We start from the raw sequence: 18,115 nt of genomic DNA on the forward strand, positions 1-18,115 counted from the left end.
AGCTTGTCAGCAGTGAAAGCTCTTCTCTACCTCTCCTTTGAATAAGATGCAAAACTGGCAAAGGAAAGTGTATGTCACAATAAGTTGTTTGAGAGTTGCATGTGCATCGATGAGATCCGCTTTTGTTTGGGTAGTTGCTAGGCCCGAATAGGAGAAAACGAGTGCCAAGAAGCAGGGCAGCCGCGCGGAGTCTGCACTGATTGGTTCTGACATTCTGGCCCTCCCGATCGGGAGAGAATGGGCGCCAAGGAGGGTAGGAGAAGGAAGGGGCGGGTCTGGAGAGTAGCCATGCATGAGACAAGAGCTATTCCGCTGGGCAGTGCAACAAGACATACGCGTATGAACACGACTGCTCTTTCAACCTACACAACTGAGCCAACCCGACGTTACACGAGCAGTTGCACCGACAGGACCTAAGCGTAGCGCTAGACAAAGCTCCTGGGGTCGCTCGTGAAGCACTTGCGTGTGGTTAGTCCGGAGGTAAAAGGCCAGCGACAATCTTAGAAGCTGGAGCCTGTCGCATTGGTCGAGCTTTCATTTGAAGCAGCCGGGCGAAAAGTATATCACCTCGCAAGATTAGCAGTTCACAGGTTAGCGTTATCCGGCATATCGGTAGCCTCGCAAGCATAGAATGTCCAAGAGCTTCGTTCTGTTGCGCGTTTGTCATGCATGCGAAGCACGGCCACCACAGCAGACGTAATCCTCTGCCTAGAATGCGCTTCGCGTCATCCTAGGTCTACGCTGAAGTCAACGATCAATAGTACACCATCAATAAATAATTTCTTCTCGGCTTGCTGCTCTGCGCAATCAATGGTGAGCTTCCCGCATGTTGTCATGTAGGTGTCATCTAAATAGGCAGGCACTCTCGGTTGTTGAAAGCCGTTAACACCGCCTCCCCCACCAAAAGGATTTCTCAACTTTCCCAAGAACTCGACTAGATTTCAAGAATCAACTTTCCAAACTGCTTTCCCGCGCGAATATCTTCGAACAATCCATCAATAGCATCCACGCAATCTAAGCCCTTGACGCTTCTGCTAATGATGGGTTTGATTCTGTGCACCTTGATGAATTTCACCATGTCTCGGAATTCCGCTCTTGATCCGACCATAGTGCCCCGCAAATCGACATTCTTCAGCGCTGCCTGCATAGGCCAATCCATTACTGGCCCGATCGTCATGCCATAGCATACGATTACACCCCCAGGCTTGAGAACAGTCAGAGCTTTGGTGACAATATTTCCACCTGCTCCATCGATGACGGCATCTAAATACGGTCGTTCCGGAGGCAGCAACGATCCCAGAGTCTTGTCCCAGCTATCAGAGTCGGTTTTGTAATTGACTGTCCCAATAGCACCAAGTTGGCGCGCCTTGGCAAGCTTTTCGTCAGAGCTGGAGCTGACGTACATGTTGCAGCCCATGGCAACACCAAAAAGCAGCGTTTGTATAGCTACGCCACCCCCAATACCGGTTACAAGAATATTGCGGCCAGGTTTGGCATTGCCGGACTTGGTCACCAAAGCACGCCAGGCCGTGATACCACAACATGGTATAGCAGCTCCCTCGATGCTGCTCAAGTGCTCCGGCAATACCTCAACCTCGGACTCGTGTACCGAGATGTAGTTCTGCGCCATCCCAAGGTCGAAATGAGGCTCAACACCACCAATCGTGCTGAAGTTCGAATAGTCTTCTGGGCCTTCTGAATTAGAATCCCATCCCCGGAAGGGAGTCAGGATCACCTTTTTGCCGAGAAGTTCGCTAGACGCCGCATTACAGCCTCTTCCAAGTTCGACAACAGTGCCGCACCCATCCGAAAGCATAGGAGACTTGAAGGAGAGGCCAGGGTAGAGATTCTGGCGGAGGAAGAAGTCTCTGTGGTTCAAAGCTGCAGCTTCAAGCTGAATCAGGATTTCATTGGGACCGGGCGAGGGCTTGGAAACGAGGTTCAGTTGAAGTGGGTAGTAGACCTGTCCACCTTTGGCTTTCTTTGGCTTAAGTGTAAGTGTAAAAGGCATATTTTTAGGACGTCGCGGGACTCAGGCTCTCGCAGGATATGACTTTTGTAACAAAAAGTTGAGAAGTTGAGAAAATGAGAAAATGAGCACGGAATGGAGAAAGGTAAGAGGACCTCGCTCCGTGCTTAAGACTCAAGAGTTTCACATGGCAATTACCCTACCCTGTATCCTATATCTCCCCCTCACGGGACTCAACCGTAGACGCAACATGTAACGTCATCAAAGAATCCTGAAAAAAGCGGGCGTTCGTAGAAACAGATGTGATTGATGGACTTGGAACATGCATATGCAAAGCGCTGTGCTCATTGCATCTGCTCCTGTTGGTAAATCCTATGCAGGTTTGAAGTGGTTCAGAATGCCCCCACACCCTCCAAGCATTCGACAAGCTCCAAATGCGGTAGTAAGCCTGTAATTGAGCTTGGGCTGACGTTGAGAGCAGAAGGCCTCTCCTGCGGGTGAGATTGTAGTAATCGTTCGCCAAGCCGGTTGATGATGCATGTTGGATTCGAAACTATGGACATCAACGGTTTCGTGCTGGCCGACTCGACGGACGAAAGAGTCGCGAGCTTTGAACAAGGCCAAGAAATGAAATTTCGGGGTCAAATGGACTCCCCTGACTGATTATACGGACTGAAAAGACTTGTTCCCCTCGCATCTTACTTTTTGTGCTTCTTACAATCAACTGAATTCTATGGAACAAAGCCTAAAGTTACCTTACTACATTGATGATAAATGAGAACTGGGAAGACATTTCACTTGACTCTCTCTCACTCAATCCCGACACCACACCGCGCCATACAGATAATCTACCCCTGGCCCGTTATGTCTTTTGTCCTCCTATTCGTTACTCTTTGTTCGCTTGTTGTCCTCCGGGAAGCACTCAGATGGCTCAGAATGCTTGCAAATGCTCGCTCAATCGGCTTGCCCGTTGTGTTTGTTCCCATTGACCAAACCAATTTCCTCTGGATACTTTTCGCTTCTCGCAACCGATTCCGCTTACAGCGTCTTCTCCCATCATGGCTTTGGAAGCACATATCCATAACGATCCCGGGCTGGGAACTTTTTGAACCATCAAATCCCCATCAAAGAACCCTTGCATATCGCGCAGATGCACGGGATGCATCCTTCACACTGGTAGGATTGCGTTCGTACGAATTTTGGACCGCCGATCCCCAAATATCCCACGAGATACTGCGCCGGGTCCACGATTTCGAGCAGCCACGTGAATTGGAATTTCTCCTGGCTAAATTCGGCCCCAACGTCTTGACTTCCAACGGCGTCCAATGGGCTCGACACCGCAAGATCGTTGCAAAGGTCATCAATGAGCGCATATCGAAAGCGGTGTTCGAAAAATCTATATACTATTCTCAGACACTCCTGCACGACTTACTTCCAGTCTCGCCCAACAAAAAGAGCTCGATCGAAACTACGATGCTGTTTGACAGGCTCACTCAGGTCAGCTTCAGCATCCTCATCGGCGTTGGTATTGGTGACAAGTTTCCTTGGTATGATGAGGAAAAACATGAACCTCAGTTTCCTTATCAGATGGCTTACAAAGATGCGCTTCTCACCTATGTGAACAATGCGTTCGGGCTTGCTATACTTCCGCCACTTCTTCTCAATTACTGGCCATCATGGGCGCCAGGACATAAGAAGATGAGGAAAGTAGGACGTTCCATGACGGAATTCCGCATGCGCAATCAGGCCTTGATCGACCAAGAGCAGAGTCGCATAGCCACGGGGCAATCCAGCGCTTCTTCCAACCCGGACTTCATAGCACTCTTGGTTCAAGCATCTCAAAATGGAAATGAGCCCCAACAGACACTGTCCGGGGATGAAATGATCAGCAATTTGTTCGCCTTTACCGCTGGTGGATTCAAAACTATCGCAGGGGCCTTGGACTTTGCTGTAGTCCTTTTAGCAAGGTTTTCATTATGGCAAGATTGGCTAATCGAAGAAGTCGATAACCTGATACCTGCTCACGGAGATGGAATGGGTACCCTAGATTATACGACTATCTATCCGGAGGCTGTCCGCACACTAGCGTTCGTCATGGAAACGGAGAGATTGTATGGCTCCGCCTCGCGCTTATTCAGGGTAGCATCAGGTCCCCAAATTGTTCAAACATCATCGGAGACTACAGTACGACTTCCAGCCAAGACCAGGGTCCATGTAAATGTGGTGGCTCTCCACCACTTGCCGTCATGGAAAGATATCAATCATCAATCAGATCCAGATCGGTTCAAACCCAGTACTTGTATTCCAGACGAGGATTTATTTCGCCCGTCGAGATGGATCAATCCGCCTGGATCGGCGACCATTCATTTTCACCCACCCAAAGGCACATTCGTGCCATGGTCACAGGGGCCTCGAATATGTCCAGGACAGAAAATGGCACAAGTGGAGATCACAACCTTGATTCTATGCCTACTGAGGAGACACAGAATTCAACCAACAAGGTTAGAAGGAGAGGCTCACCAAGATGCGGAGAGAAGACTAGATGCAAAATTGCGGAATGTACAATGGGCTGGAATTGTGTCCTTGGAGAAAGATCCAGATCTGAGTTTCAAGGTGTCTCAGCGCCGATAGTAGGATTTCGCACCAGAAAGTTATGGCAGGATGGGATAGCGTTATTTTCGAACGTAGCTCTTGTCATAGCAACGTTGATATATCAGATTGTTTCCATTTCCAAAGTTCCTATCGGCAATGCTGTGTTAAATGATGAACCTGAGCACTATAACATGTCTCTACTGTCAGAATCAACAGTGATTCACTATCTGTTTCATTCATTTAGTAATAACTTTAGAAATCGTCAGTTTTCCCTCCAGATCATGTTTCCTAATTCGACGCATTCGCCTGAATGCTCGCACATGCTGGTACTGGATAATTATCATCGGATCAATATTGAAGGATGACAAATTGAACGCTACGGGAAGTATAAAATACCTTAAGTAAGCACTCAAACACTTTACGCCCGGTCCGCGAAGAAGTACCTATTCATAGGTCGCAACAGGGCCACCAATTATCCTACTGTCATGTAACACGCGACAGATAAGACCAGCTTCCAAGATCTCCACGTTGGGCTAAGAAGAGCAGGCAACTGGATCTGATGCGTGTCAGCGCTTAGGACACGAACTCCGTAAATGCATGGTTGTGTATCTCAATCCTTGCGACAGTTGATGCAGGTTGGAGATAATCCAGCAAGGTCTGAATCCTACTGAACGGGATATGATCCGAGTTCGCAGGATGACTCAGTTCTAACAATCCAATTAAATTCTCACCCTGGTCTGGTCTCGATAAGAGCCATCGGTGTGGTGTGTAAGTGGCAGGGACCATGATCTGCATAAGGTATTGTGGCTTCGGCGAACCACAAGAAGCTAAACGGTATTGGCCAACGGCAGGTGAGAATGGGCTATTTACCCATCTAGGAAGGGGTTTGGGCGTATCTCTCGACCGCGGAACGGAACTCATGTGAGGGGGTGACTTGGTGTGGGGGGGTAAGAGTTGGTGGAAGAGAAGGAGTTGGTGTGAGGGAAATATCTGGTGCAAGGGGGTTCAGTGAAATATGTACATAGAGCAAGGTATTTAAGGATACGCAACAGAAGCTCTCCTCAATCATGCACCCTTCTATTCATTCTCTCAATATTACAGTTCGTCTGATTATGTGTCACTGAACAATTGTTGCACAACACACGTAGCCAACCAAATTCCACCGTATTTTCATACTCAGAATGGCACCTGAAAGTCGCGTTGCCGTCATTGGTCTTTCCTACCGTGCTCCTGGGGTCCATGGGAAAAGCCTTTGGGAATACCTGTCTCAAGCAAGGTCAGCTTGGACTAGTGTTCCAGCTGATCGCTATGATCAATCTGCCTATTACCAGGCTGGTGGTCAGAAATCAGGCGTGGTCGGTACCAAAGGAGCACATTTCATCGACAGCCCCTTTGGTTTCGATGCTGCCTTCTTCAACATGAGGGCCGACGAAGCCAAGCATGCGGATCCACAGCATCGTCTAATGCTCGAGGTAGCATTGGAAGCAGCCGAGGATGCAGGCAAGACCTTTGTCGATCTCGCCGGCAAAAAGATAGGTGTGTTTGTTGGCTCGGGGCAGCACGAGTATGCTCAGCGCCTAGGCGATGACGAGCATGCCATACAGACATTCTCAGGAACGGGGGCCGCTCCATGTATGGCCGCTAATCGTGTCTCGTACTTCTTCGACATTGATGGTCCAAGTGTTGTCGCAGATGCTGCGTGCGCTAGTAGTGTCTACGCGGCAGACATGGCTGTCAGAGCCTTACGAAACGGCGAGTGCGATGGAGCCTTCGTTGGCTCAGCATCACTGAATCTGAGTCCAGCTGGCTGGTTGGTGCTAGAGAAGACTGGGTAAGTTGGTGGTTCTCTGAAATATCTATGGAAATACTAACACTGATATTTAGAGCGCTATCTGAGCACGGCAGAAGCTACTCGTATGATACCAAAGCATCAGGCTTTGGCCGTGGTGAGGGTGCCGCATGTCTATTACTGAAGCGTTACGACGATGCCATCCGTGATGGTGATCCGATTCAGGCACTGATTCTTAGTACCGCATGCAATCACAGCGGCAGATCGGATGGAATTACGATGCCAAACGGATTGGCTCAACAGAAATTGCTCTGGGCCGTGCATAACGCGGCTGGTGTAGATCCTTCCGATACACCTGTTGTCGAGGTATGCTCTCTGACGGAGATAAGGGATTCTGTTCGTCGTAACACATGCTAATCACTTTCAGGGTCACGGAACGGGAACAGCAGTCGGTGATCCAATTGAAGCTGGAGCATTCACCGCCGTGCTCGCCAGAAATCGCACGGCGAGCAATCCTATCTATCTAGGATCTCTAAAGTCAAATTTTGGGTAAGCTTACATCCAAAGAGTCTGACAATCATCTTTTCACACTAGTCGCAGACATCTGGAAGGGGCAAGTGGTGTACTCGCCATGGTCAAAGCAATCATGATGCTCAAGAAAGGCATGGTACTACCAACCGCCGGTTTTGAGAAAATCAATCCGAAGATCGAAGGTCACGAGAAGATCAAGATCCCAGAAATGCCAATTCCATGGCCAGAGAACGAGAAAAGACGGTGTATTGTGACCAACTTCGGTGAGTTACACCCTTAAAAGATGTTCTAAAACGATCTGATTGGAGTCTCAAAGGGTTTGGTGGCAGCAACTCTGCAATCCTGATGGAGGCTGCACCTTCCAAGGCTGTATCGAATGGTCGCACTATCAATGGGGCCGACGGTACGAATAGCCATGCCACACAAGAGCCCAACGGTATGAATGGCCATGTCACAAATGAAGCTAACGGTACAAATGGGCATGCCATCAAGGAATTTAACGGGACAAATGGTCTTATGGAAAACGGCAATGGCATCGCTAAGCAGACTCAACGGCTCTATGTCTTTTCAGCTAAGACTCAGAAGAGCCTTACATCGTACCTGATTACTTTCGATGAATACTTGGACACAGTATCAGAATCAAGTGAATTTGCGACAAACCTAAGTTATACGCTCGGACAGCGCCGTAATCATCACCCGTATCGAGTTGCCGCTGTTGCTGATTCCATGGAGAGCCTACAAGAGAGATTGTCGGTATTGAAGCCAACAAGAACAAAGGAGCGGGCAGTTCTCTTCGTGTTCACTGGACAAGGCGCTCAGTAAGTTTGAGACAGCATCAGAAGAGATGAGAGGAAGAGCGTTATACTAATCCTTTTCTTAAGGTATGCTGGAATGTCTTCCGGATTGGGACACTTCGAAATCTTCGACAAGACACTGAAAGCGGCTGAACTGCAACTCCAAAAAATGGGAGCGACCTGGTCCCTGATTGAAGAGCTTCGGAAGATACCGTCTGAATCACGAGTCGATGATGCAGAAATCAGTCAGCCTGCCTGTACCGTGGTACAGTTGGCTTTGGTCGCACTATTGAAGGACTGGGGAATCACTCCAGCTGCAGTCACCGGACACTCTAGCGGTGAGATTGCGGCGGCATATGCTGCCGGCCTGATCACTTTTCAACAAGCTATTGCTGTGTCATATTTCCGCGGTCAAGCAGCCGCTCAACTGGCCACAAAGCAGCAGCCAGGAGAGAAAGGGGCCATGCTAGCTCTTGGTGTGAGCTTTGAGGAGGCCTCAAGGCTGATAGAGGAGCATGCTGAAGCGTATGCCACAGTTGCTGCTGTCAACAGCTCAAACTCCGTCACAATTTCAGGAGACCAGTCTGCAATTGACAACGTCCACAAAGCTGCGGAAGCCACAGGTCTGTTCACTCGCAAACTCAAGGTTCAAATGGCCTACCATTCTCGGCACATGGAAGCGGTTGCCAAATCTTACCTCGAGGATATTGAACCCTATTTCAGTGAAGATGCCCCCTTTTCCGGAAAGAAATCCACGGCTCATCCAATGTTCGTGTCATCCGTCACTGGGCGAGTGGTGGACAAGATCGATCCTTCCTATTGGGTAAAGAATCTTGTCCAACCAGTCATGTTCATGGATGCAGTCCAAGGTCTTCTGGCACCTGAACATCTTGGCAAAAGTAAGGCTGCACAGGCATTGCCCAGAGTGGTCATAGAGATTGGTCCACATGCGGCTCTGAGAAACCCGATCAAACAGACAGCAGAACTTGTACAGGTCCAACAGAACTGGAGTCCCGCCTCTTTCACATACCTGCCAACTTTACTGCGTGGTATTGACGCCACTCAATCTATGCTGGAGCTAGCCGGCACCCTGTTCACTCTGGGAACACGTGTTGAACTAAAAGCAATCAACCAGACCGACAAACATAATGCTGAAGTCATCACCGAGCTTCCGGCTTATGCCTGGGACAAAACCGATTACGAGCTAAGGCCAAGATCTACAAATGACAAGTACTTTCCGGGTGAGAATTTCCATCCTCTCCTGGGACGCAAGATCAGCCCCAACGCTAGCCAAGAGCGGACATACAGGCAGGTGTTCACTCTGGACGAAATGCCATGGATTCGCGACCATGTCGTTGGTGGAGCCACCATCTTCCCTATGACAGGTTATATGTCTTGCGCTATCGAGGCTGCCCGAAGAACACTGTCCACCACTGCCGCTGCTTTTCTCGTAACTGACTTCCACGTCGTCCGAAGTCTGGAGATACACGAGGAGACGACTGTCGATATGACGACGAAGCTCAAGCCAGCAGTGATTGGTGAGGGATCCTTTTCTACCAAAGCTTGGTCGTTCGAGATTATGACATGGGCAGAGGAAAGCGGGTGGACAAAGCACAGTTGGGGCCAAATTGAGCCCGAAATGAACGAAATGTCCATGGACACACCCACATTCCGTGCTTCTCTTCCCCTGGTCAACACGACGACCGGCTTGAAGGAGCATGATATCAATGCTGAGTACGAGACCGCAGGCCTTCGTGCTACATTGTACGGGCCTTCATTTCGAAACAACGTGAAATTCTACGAAGAGAAAGAGTTACACGATCCTCGAACACCGATTGAGGGACCTTGGTGAGGCTCTACGCGATCCATACGCCCGAGGATCGCCTGTCAGTATTGATCCTCCAACACTAGATGGTTTTCTCCAAGGCGGTGGACCTCTCCAATATGATGAGCACGGGAGGCGACCCGCCCAGATGCCCAACTACATCAGCCGTTTCAGGGTCTCCAACAAAATTCCGTCAGATCATTTGCATCGCTTCGACATAGTTATGCGTCGACTTGACTACGATGTAAGAGGTGGTCGCATGCACGTTGGAGTTGCCGCCTTCGCAAGAGATTCCGATGATAAATTGACGCCCATCGCTGAATGGGAATCCTGCGCATTCCGCAACATTGGTTCAGCTGAAGAGGTTATTGATCCCTCCGCGACTGTGCCAGACAACTGGTCCTGGGAAGTCCTACCACGCTATGACTTTGTCCCACAGAAGCAGCTAAGAGAGAAGCTTTGCGATGCGGCTGGAGAGTTGGGGGTGGAAGAAGATATTCGCATTCGCAAAGGTGAAGAGGCTGCGTGTTACTACATTGAGAAAGCGTTGAGAGAAACGGCCGACCTTGACTACTCCAAGCTACCACATCACCTGGCCCGATTCGTTCATTGGGGCTTCAAGACTGTTGCTGAGTACGACTTGGACTATACCAGTGAGCCCACAGCTCTGCTAAATGAGGTGCGGACCAGCGATGCCCAGGGCGAACTCATCTGCATTATGGGTGAACACATCGTGGATATACTGCGCGGCAACATAGAACCACTGGAAATCATGCTTACTGATGGTCGTCTTACACGCCACTATGAGGCCGATGTAACGAATGCCCACCTCAGCAAGGTACTTGGTCACTTGACCGAATACTTGGCCGACCTTGAGCCCAACCAACGCATTCTGGAGATCGGAGGCGGAACAGCTGGCACAACCCTACCTGTAATCGAGGGTCTATCGCGTGGTAGGGATGAGTTGGCAGTGCTCGACTACACTTTCACGGACATTTCGTCTGGCTTCTTTGAGATGGCCCGCAAGAAGCTGAGTGATTGGTCGCAGCGCATCACTTATAAGAAGCTTGATATCACTCAGGACCCCAACAGCCAAGGCTTCGAACAGCAAGACTATGACGTAGTCATTGCAGCAAACGTCCTGCATGCGACCGCAGATATGGTAAAGACCATGACCCACGTACGGAGCTTGTTGAAACCAGGGGGCAAGCTCATCTTGCTAGAGGCCATGCGTCACCCAGCCTCTGTTCTTCCATTTTCGCTACTTCCTGGATGGTGGGAAGCCGAAGATAAATACCGTGACCACGAAGTGGGTCCGATGATGCCAGCGAATGTGTGGAATCAACTGCTCCTTGACAGTGGGTTTTCTGGCGTTGACGTGGTTCTTCCTAGTAGGTACGGAACTGACAAGCCCTTTGTGAGCATCATGTGCTCTGCCAGAATCGGAATACAGGACGATAGCAGGCCGGTCACTATCTGCGGGCCTTTCCTGGATGAAAACGAGGTGGAGTTTGCCCAGTCAGTGGCGGACCTGATCTCGAAGGAACTCGGCTATCCCACTGAGATGAAACCCTATGCTGAAATCGATCCTGAAGATAACCCATACTATGTATTCATCGACTCTCCGCGTAGAAGCGCTCTGCAGGACATGGACCAAGACAGGTTCAAGAGCCTACAGAACCTGCTTCTACAGAACACAGGATTACTGTGGGTTACACCCGAGGGAACTTCACCCGATGCCAAGATCATACAAGGCATGGTGCGCACCTTACGTATGGAGGTTGACTTGAAGAACTTGATCTTGTTCGAAGATGTGCCATGCACGTCTCAGGGTGCCATGGGGATCTTGAAACTTGCCACGAAACTACGCGACCCCGAGCTGTCGCGCGACCAAGACTTTGACTTCGTCTGGCATGACGGCGCGATCCAACTTCCACGAATGCGGCAACTGAAAGAGGTTAAGGAGCAATTCGCCGTTGAGGAAGGGGTAGCTTTCCGCAAAATGCAGAACTTATGGGACAACAGTGACCGCGGTTTGGAAATGACTATAGATGCCGCAGGAAGTCCTGATACCATATATTTCCAGAGGACTGATATCTCCCGACTTGGCGAAGACGATGTTGTGGTAAGGGTTGAGGCAGCAGGTGTAGGCCATCGCGATCTCGAAGTGGTACTTGGATCGATCCCTTGGGCTCCACCTAGCTACGAAGGAGCCGGCAAGATCATCAAGACTGGCTCTCGGGTCTCACATCTGCGAGAAGGAGATGATGTCTTCTTCCTTACGCCTGATTCCAGCGCTCTGGCCACGGAAATAAAGCTGCCATCATGGCTAGTCGGCAAGATCCCACAGGGCGTCAGTGTCACCGATGCTGCTACCCTACCACTCGCATATTGCCTAGCGGTACTGGCTCTTACCCAGAAAGCGCGACTTAGGAAGAATGAGACGGTCCTCATTCATGCGGCCACTGGCTCTGTAGGTCAGGCATGCGTGATGCTTGCGCAGAACGTGGGCGCTCACATCTATGTTACTGCTGGGAATGAAGCGAAGAGAGATTTCTTACACCAAAAGTTCGGCATCCCCAAGGATCAAATTTTCTCAAGCCGCACCCCAGAGTTCAGGGACCAGATCTTGAGTGCGACGGCCAACAAGGGTATAGATGTCATCGTGAATTCTCTGGGCGGGGAGCTGATGACAGAGACTTGGGCTTTGACCGCACCCTTTGGTCGATTCATCGAGATAAGCAAAAAGGACGCCTTCCAGAACAACAATCTACCTATGAAACCTTTCAACAGAAACGTCATGTATACTGGCATTGATCTCCGCGACCTCTACCAGTACCGACAAGACGACGTCAAGGACGTTTTCACCGAGGTGGTCACTTTGCTCGAGCGCGGCAACATTGAACCCATTCAGCCGGTGACTACAACTCCCATCTCCCAATTTGCGACTGCTCTTCGAAAGCTGAAGTCTGGTGAGCATATGGGCAAGATGGTTATCACGTTAGGCAAGGACGACAGTGTCATCGCGGAGACAGCCTTGCGGCCCTTGGATGTGGCCTTGAAGTCAGATGCGACATATCTTGTTGCTGGTGGGACGCGCGGTATTGGTCTTGATCTCGCCTATTGGATGATTGATCACGGAGCGCGATACATCGTCCTTCTCAGCCGTAGTGGAGCAACCGGGCCTGAGGCTCAAAAGATACTGAACAAGTACAGAGACACTGATATTTGTGTGAAGATTTTCTCCTGTAACGTTGGTCACCGGAATGAGCTTGCCGGAGTTGTGGACGCCATAAGAGACCTCCCTCCGGTTCGTGGTGTCATACATAGCGCTCTCCTTTTGAGTGTAAGTTATTTGCCAGTACTGAAGAGGATCAAAGTGAGTTGCTGACTGAGCCTCCTAGGACAAACTATTTGTCAACTCCACTCTCGAAGATTGGAATATTATAACCACGCCCAGGGTGAAGGGCGCGTGGAATCTTCATGAGCTTATGCCAAACGACCTTGATTTTTTCGTTGCTCTTTCTTCTTTCAACGGAGACACCGGAAATCTTGGCCAGGCCATCTACGCCGGCACTGCCGTAAGTGACACAACAAGAATAGCACTCAGATGGCCAGAGAAATGTTAACATGAATTCAGGGATTCTACAACGCATTCTCCCAATATCGTAATGCCCGCGGCCAATACACTGTTTCGGTCGCTTTGCCTGTCGTGCTGGACGTAGGCTACGTGGCGGACAACAATTTGAGCGAGATCCTCAAGGAATCGCTTGGTGTGGCCATCACAATGGCGGACATTCGAGCGATCTTTGGTGGCATTCTGCTCGGGCCGTCTTCCCCATTCGTCTACAACGGCAGAGCACAGACTTTCATGGTCTACATTGACGGTCAGCCGGTCCAAAATGGTGGTTGGAAATATTTCCACCCGGTTCATACCAAGGTCCGTCTCATGAGCGACAAGAGAAATCGAGTCAAGGCTGTGGGTGGAGGAGCCGACCTTCACTCCACATCCTGGACCACTGCCGAAGACCCCTTGGTTGGTCTGACTGAGGCGATGATCACAAAAGTCTCTGCAATGACCATGATTGAGCGGGAAGAAGTGCTGCCAGATGCGCCTCTTACATCGTACAATCTCGATTCTCTGGTTTCTGTCGAGCTGCGCAATTGGATCCGCAGAGAAACTGCTGTTGAGCTAACCTTGAGTGCGATCATGCAGGCTGATAGTCTGCGTGCCCTCGCAGGCGAAATTTTGTCACAAAGGAAGGCAGATTAAATGGCGATACCGGAGTTCAAACATCGAGGAAATTTCCTGAACAGGTCTGGCTCTTTTGCAGAGCAGGAGAATGGGACAATTCGTTGCTTTAGCAGTCTTATGAATATCATCTCCCATTTTCAGCACCGTCTTGCCCTATCTCTTAATGCAGTCGCATTATCGTTGAGCTGGCAATCTGAGGGGCTGCAGACACCGATCCTAGAAGGGGCTTACTAGCATCTTCTTACTACGGGTGTAGAAGCCTCATTGAACGTAAATCTGAGTTTCGGTGTTCTATATTCCGTAGGATTCTCAGTTGTCGTTCTGCAATATAAAAGAATCAGAAAACGTTCGCGCCGTCGTTTGCGTTGTCGCAACATTTAGTTAGTAGATTTCTGTGTGACTGCTAGCGAGCTGGCAGAAAATTCCCGCCGTCGCTCAATACCTTTAAGTACATGCTCATGTAAAACCTCTCGTAGGTCTTAGCATTTGGTTCTCGTGCGAGGTGACAGAAACAACGAAGATGTTTCTTGGGGGCGAGGTCGATGACAGATACAGCGTGCCTTTAACTACGGCGGCGTCTGGCAGGATGAAGTGTTATGCCATCACTGTTCAGCAAGAATTAGAGCCTATGCTTGCAGAGTGAGGCCACTTCGTTGTTCGACGCGCGAGTCACTTGTTGCAACAGGGAGCCCTAGAGACCATATCGAAGGTCAGTTTATCACGCACTCTATAGACGGTGACGCGAAGACTATATCGAATCGGCAGTCAAGAAGAACATTCTGCAATCGAGGAGGAGACATGGCAGCACCAGATAGAGAGATTCTTTGGGCCAAATGTGCAGCCCCAGACGCGAGTGTAACCATGCCAGAGTCACTGAAGAGCGCGCGAGCCGTTCAATTAGCTTTCAAGTGAAAAACAGAGAGGTTTGATCGTTGAGAAGATCCTGGATGCGGAAGAGTCTATTTGCATACCTCCCCACATAGCCCGGACTCCGACTATCAAGGTGCAGATACTCTGCTAACGTCCACTGCAATCTGCATCGTGAATGGATACGGTCTGTCAAAGCAGGTATCCCAACGGTTGAGACCGGATGCCCAAAACGATTGAAGCACACTTTGGGCTGTTAGGGGTATGGATGTGCCGACAGACCGGCTCAGCTCTGGTAGCTGCTTCGAGACAAAGTCACGAGTCGCCATACCACTGTGGACCGCCTCCACACCGAGCAGTACCAATGGCCACAACATGAATCTCTTGGTTCTGGCGGATGACAGGCCTTCGGGGAGGTGATGCAGCAGAACCTGACCATGGGTGACACAGGTAGCCCTCAACGCCGAATTCTCGGGAAACACTGATACGCTCTGTAAAGAGAGAATACAATAAAGTGCTGTCGCAGATCTGTAGAGAATTGCGATGCGTATCCAATCTTCTTTTGACGAGAACTTGGATTGCGTGGACTCCTCCGGGGAAAATGCTTCGATGCTCTCTAGTATGTTGTACGCTTCGTCCAAGAGATGATCCTCCGTAATTTCCTTCTTGCTCTTCGCTTGCAGACGGAGATAGTTAATCTTTGAAACCTCGGCTAGCAAGTGTGGAGGAAACATTTGCGTTGGTGTCGTTGCGTAGCGGTAGTGTTCTTGCATAAAGGTCGATGTTTCGACATGCGGAATTGTTGACAAGTCGAGGTAAGACGCTGGACACGTTGTGTTTGCGATGATACTTATGCTATACGAAAACGTTAGTTCTCAATTCTTGACAGGTTCATCAGCAGCGGGTGTAAGACTACGTACAACCAAAGACAATTTAACAACGGGGCCAGGCTTTGCGATAGGGCCAATGCACGAAACCCGCCACGCAAGCTAACAAGCCTGCGAACACCATCAAAGTGATGATGCCACGAGACCTGAGCGCCATTTTGGATCTGTAGTTTACATTAGTAGAGGTCATGCACCTTCATTCACAGTGCTAGACTTACATCAGCAAGTAAGAGGGTCAAAATTCCCGCGAGGACAACATCGCTGGTGCGCAAATTCTCCACACTAAATTGCTCACTGAGCGAGCGGATCGTAATGCCCCAGTGAGTATAATATTTTTCTGCCAAGTCTTTTGCTCCTGAGTTGGAACCTATGCCAAGTCGATTCATCCGGTGATTTAAGGTCATACAGATAAGGCCGGACCTTAGAAATTCCGGGACTGATGTAGCCTCCTGCAGGCGTGCAGGTGAGATGTAGTGTATGTAAGGATGTCTTCCAAGTTCGTGTATTGGGGTCAGGTCTTCTAAAATGCATTTGTTATCTGAGAGGCCGAGTTAGTGTCTAGCGTCCAGTAGCGCCGGCAGCAATCAAGACTTACAGTACTCCGCGGCTTGAAACAAGGCAGAAAAGGCAGATTGCTCTGGCGTTAGACATGGCATGTTCCGGTCAACTTCCCTCAGCCCAAAAGCCCGGGCTGAAGCTTTGACGACCGTGGTTGGTTCCCCAGCCAGATGTGCATTCTTCGCTCTGCGATTTCGAGACAGGACTTTTCCCGGTTCGAGCCACCTCAGTCTTCTGGGTTCGACATCGCCATATCCAAGGCACAAGGCACCAGCTGCAGAACACCTTTGGCACTCTGGTTCTGTGGAGTCGCAGACTACGCAGTTTCGACGACATTGCCAGCAATGTCGCTTTCGATCTAGATCTTCCATTGCAGCTATTATATGAGGTGCGTGATTATAACGAGTTAGATTGCTATTCGTGCATGCGACTCTGAGTATGATAGTTGCTTAGTGAGTTCTATAACAGGTTCGTGGTTTGCTTACTTATCAGTCCGTGCTGAGGCACAGCTAAGCTGTTACGGTGCTGCCCCACGTAACCATCTGCCCTGCTACGCAGTTCGCATAAAAGAGCCCACTTATTATTAAGCTTAGGCCTACTCTACCAAAATCGATGATCTTATATAGAATATCCTAACTTTAATCTTAAATATCTCTACTACTACTAACGTACCTTACGAGCGAGTAGCTAGCATAGGCGAGTAGCTAGCTCTGCTAAGATCTTACTAAAACTCTAACTATGCATAACGTATCCACAGGCGAGCCGCCTACACAGACGAGCTGCCTACTTTTTTCTAGAATTATGTTTCTCTCTATAACTCTATAAGTATCAGACTTTTTTAGAATTTTATTAAATATTCTAAAAGCTCTAAATGAAAGCTTTCTAATATCTTATAAATTACCTAATTAGGCCTAGTATTACTAAAGTTATAGCTTAGTAAAGTCTAAGAGCTTACTTAGCTTTAGACTCTAGTAACTTAAGCTATACTTTAATAAATCTCTTACTAACTTTAATATAATATATATTATAAGTAAAGGAATAGTATTCTAAAGTTCTAGACTTATAGCTAATTTATTAAAGAAGTTATAGAAGAACGTAGTTACTTAGTACTAAGTTTAAGAAATATTATATATTAGATACTATAAATAGTATATATTAACTTTTAAACTTATTTTATATACTATTAGTATCTTTATACTATATCTTAGTTAGCTTTTATTAAAACCTTTCTAAGTAGCTAATAATTAGATAGCTAGTATTAAAGAGCTTAAGTTAGTTTTTATAGATAGAGTAAAGCAGTACTAGATATAGAGATTAGAGTAGTAAATAGATATAAGTTAGGTTATAGTTAATATATTTTATAACTAAAGCGTATATCTAACTAAGTTACGTGCTTTACTTTACTATAACGCCTATATAGCGATATAGCATAATATTATAATAAATTTATAACGTACCTTATAGATTAGCAAGCTATATAGGTTAGCAAGCTACTTTTGCTAAGCTTCTACTAAAACTATCTTATTCTAGCGCAAAATAGCCTACTTTAGCTCTATATAGTATAAAGCAAGATATAATATTATTTAGAGTCTACTTCTACTACTTTCTTATATATACGCGCATTATATCTAGTCTTATTATACTATCTATACTGCCTTTAAGAGAGCTTGCCTGCTTTAGCGCGTATCTGCTTTTTTGCCTTCTTCCTATTACTATACGCACTAAACTTCTTTAGAGTTATCTATTAAAGACTATTCTTAACTATTAAGATCTCTTCTTCTTATATACGCTTTCTTTTATATAATTTACGTTGCGTAGCAGCTTTATTAGTTACTTAAAGCTTAGTAATCTTCTTCTGCGCTAATACTAGCTTATACGTAATAATTACTACTCTCTTTAAGATCTTCTTAAAGGCTTCTACTATAGATATTAGTAAGCTATCTATATACCTCTAAATTCTTACCTTTATAAGCGTTAATTATAATCTTAATTTAAGAGTATTACTTAGAGTTTATAACTACTAGAGATAGTCTTTAATAGTAAGTAAT

General features: G+C 48.0%; 4 protein-coding genes across 4 annotated transcripts; 2 read left to right on the forward strand and 2 right to left on the reverse strand.

Moving 5' to 3' along the window:
- Positions 1-934: 934 nt before the first annotated feature.
- On the reverse strand, positions 935-2,011 carry SNOG_04865 (hypothetical protein; the record flags this gene model as incomplete). The annotated part of the gene is made up of 1 exon (XM_001795226.1): positions 935-2,011. The coding sequence occupies one exon, from the start codon at positions 2,009-2,011 to the stop codon at positions 935-937; it is 1,077 nt and encodes a 358-aa protein (XP_001795278.1).
- Positions 2,012-2,833: 822 nt separating this feature from the next.
- Positions 2,834-4,600, forward strand: SNOG_04866 (hypothetical protein; the record flags this gene model as incomplete). Its single annotated transcript, XM_001795227.1, has 1 exon — positions 2,834-4,600. One exon carries the CDS (start codon positions 2,834-2,836, stop codon positions 4,598-4,600), a length of 1,767 nt encoding a protein of 588 aa, XP_001795279.1.
- Positions 4,601-5,742: 1,142 nt separating this feature from the next.
- On the forward strand, positions 5,743-13,773 carry SNOG_04868 (hypothetical protein; the record flags this gene model as incomplete). The annotated part of the gene is made up of 9 exons (XM_001795228.1): positions 5,743-6,392; positions 6,467-6,716; positions 6,778-6,899; positions 6,951-7,144; positions 7,198-7,699; positions 7,763-9,523; positions 9,567-12,846; positions 12,905-13,081; positions 13,141-13,773. 9 exons carry the CDS (start codon positions 5,743-5,745, stop codon positions 13,771-13,773), a joined length of 7,569 nt encoding a protein of 2,522 aa, XP_001795280.1.
- Positions 13,774-14,753: 980 nt separating this feature from the next.
- SNOG_04869 (hypothetical protein) lies at positions 14,754-15,666 on the reverse strand (the record flags this gene model as incomplete). The annotated part of the gene is made up of 2 exons (XM_001795229.1): positions 14,754-15,445; positions 15,600-15,666. 2 exons carry the CDS (start codon positions 15,664-15,666, stop codon positions 14,754-14,756), a joined length of 759 nt encoding a protein of 252 aa, XP_001795281.1.
- Between the last annotated feature and the right edge of the window lie 2,449 nt (positions 15,667-18,115).

Source organism: Parastagonospora nodorum, assembly GCF_000146915.1.
Source record: "Parastagonospora nodorum SN15 chromosome Unknown scaffold_7, whole genome shotgun sequence".
In the NCBI taxonomy this organism is placed as follows: Eukaryota; Fungi; Ascomycota; class Dothideomycetes; order Pleosporales; family Phaeosphaeriaceae; genus Parastagonospora; species Parastagonospora nodorum.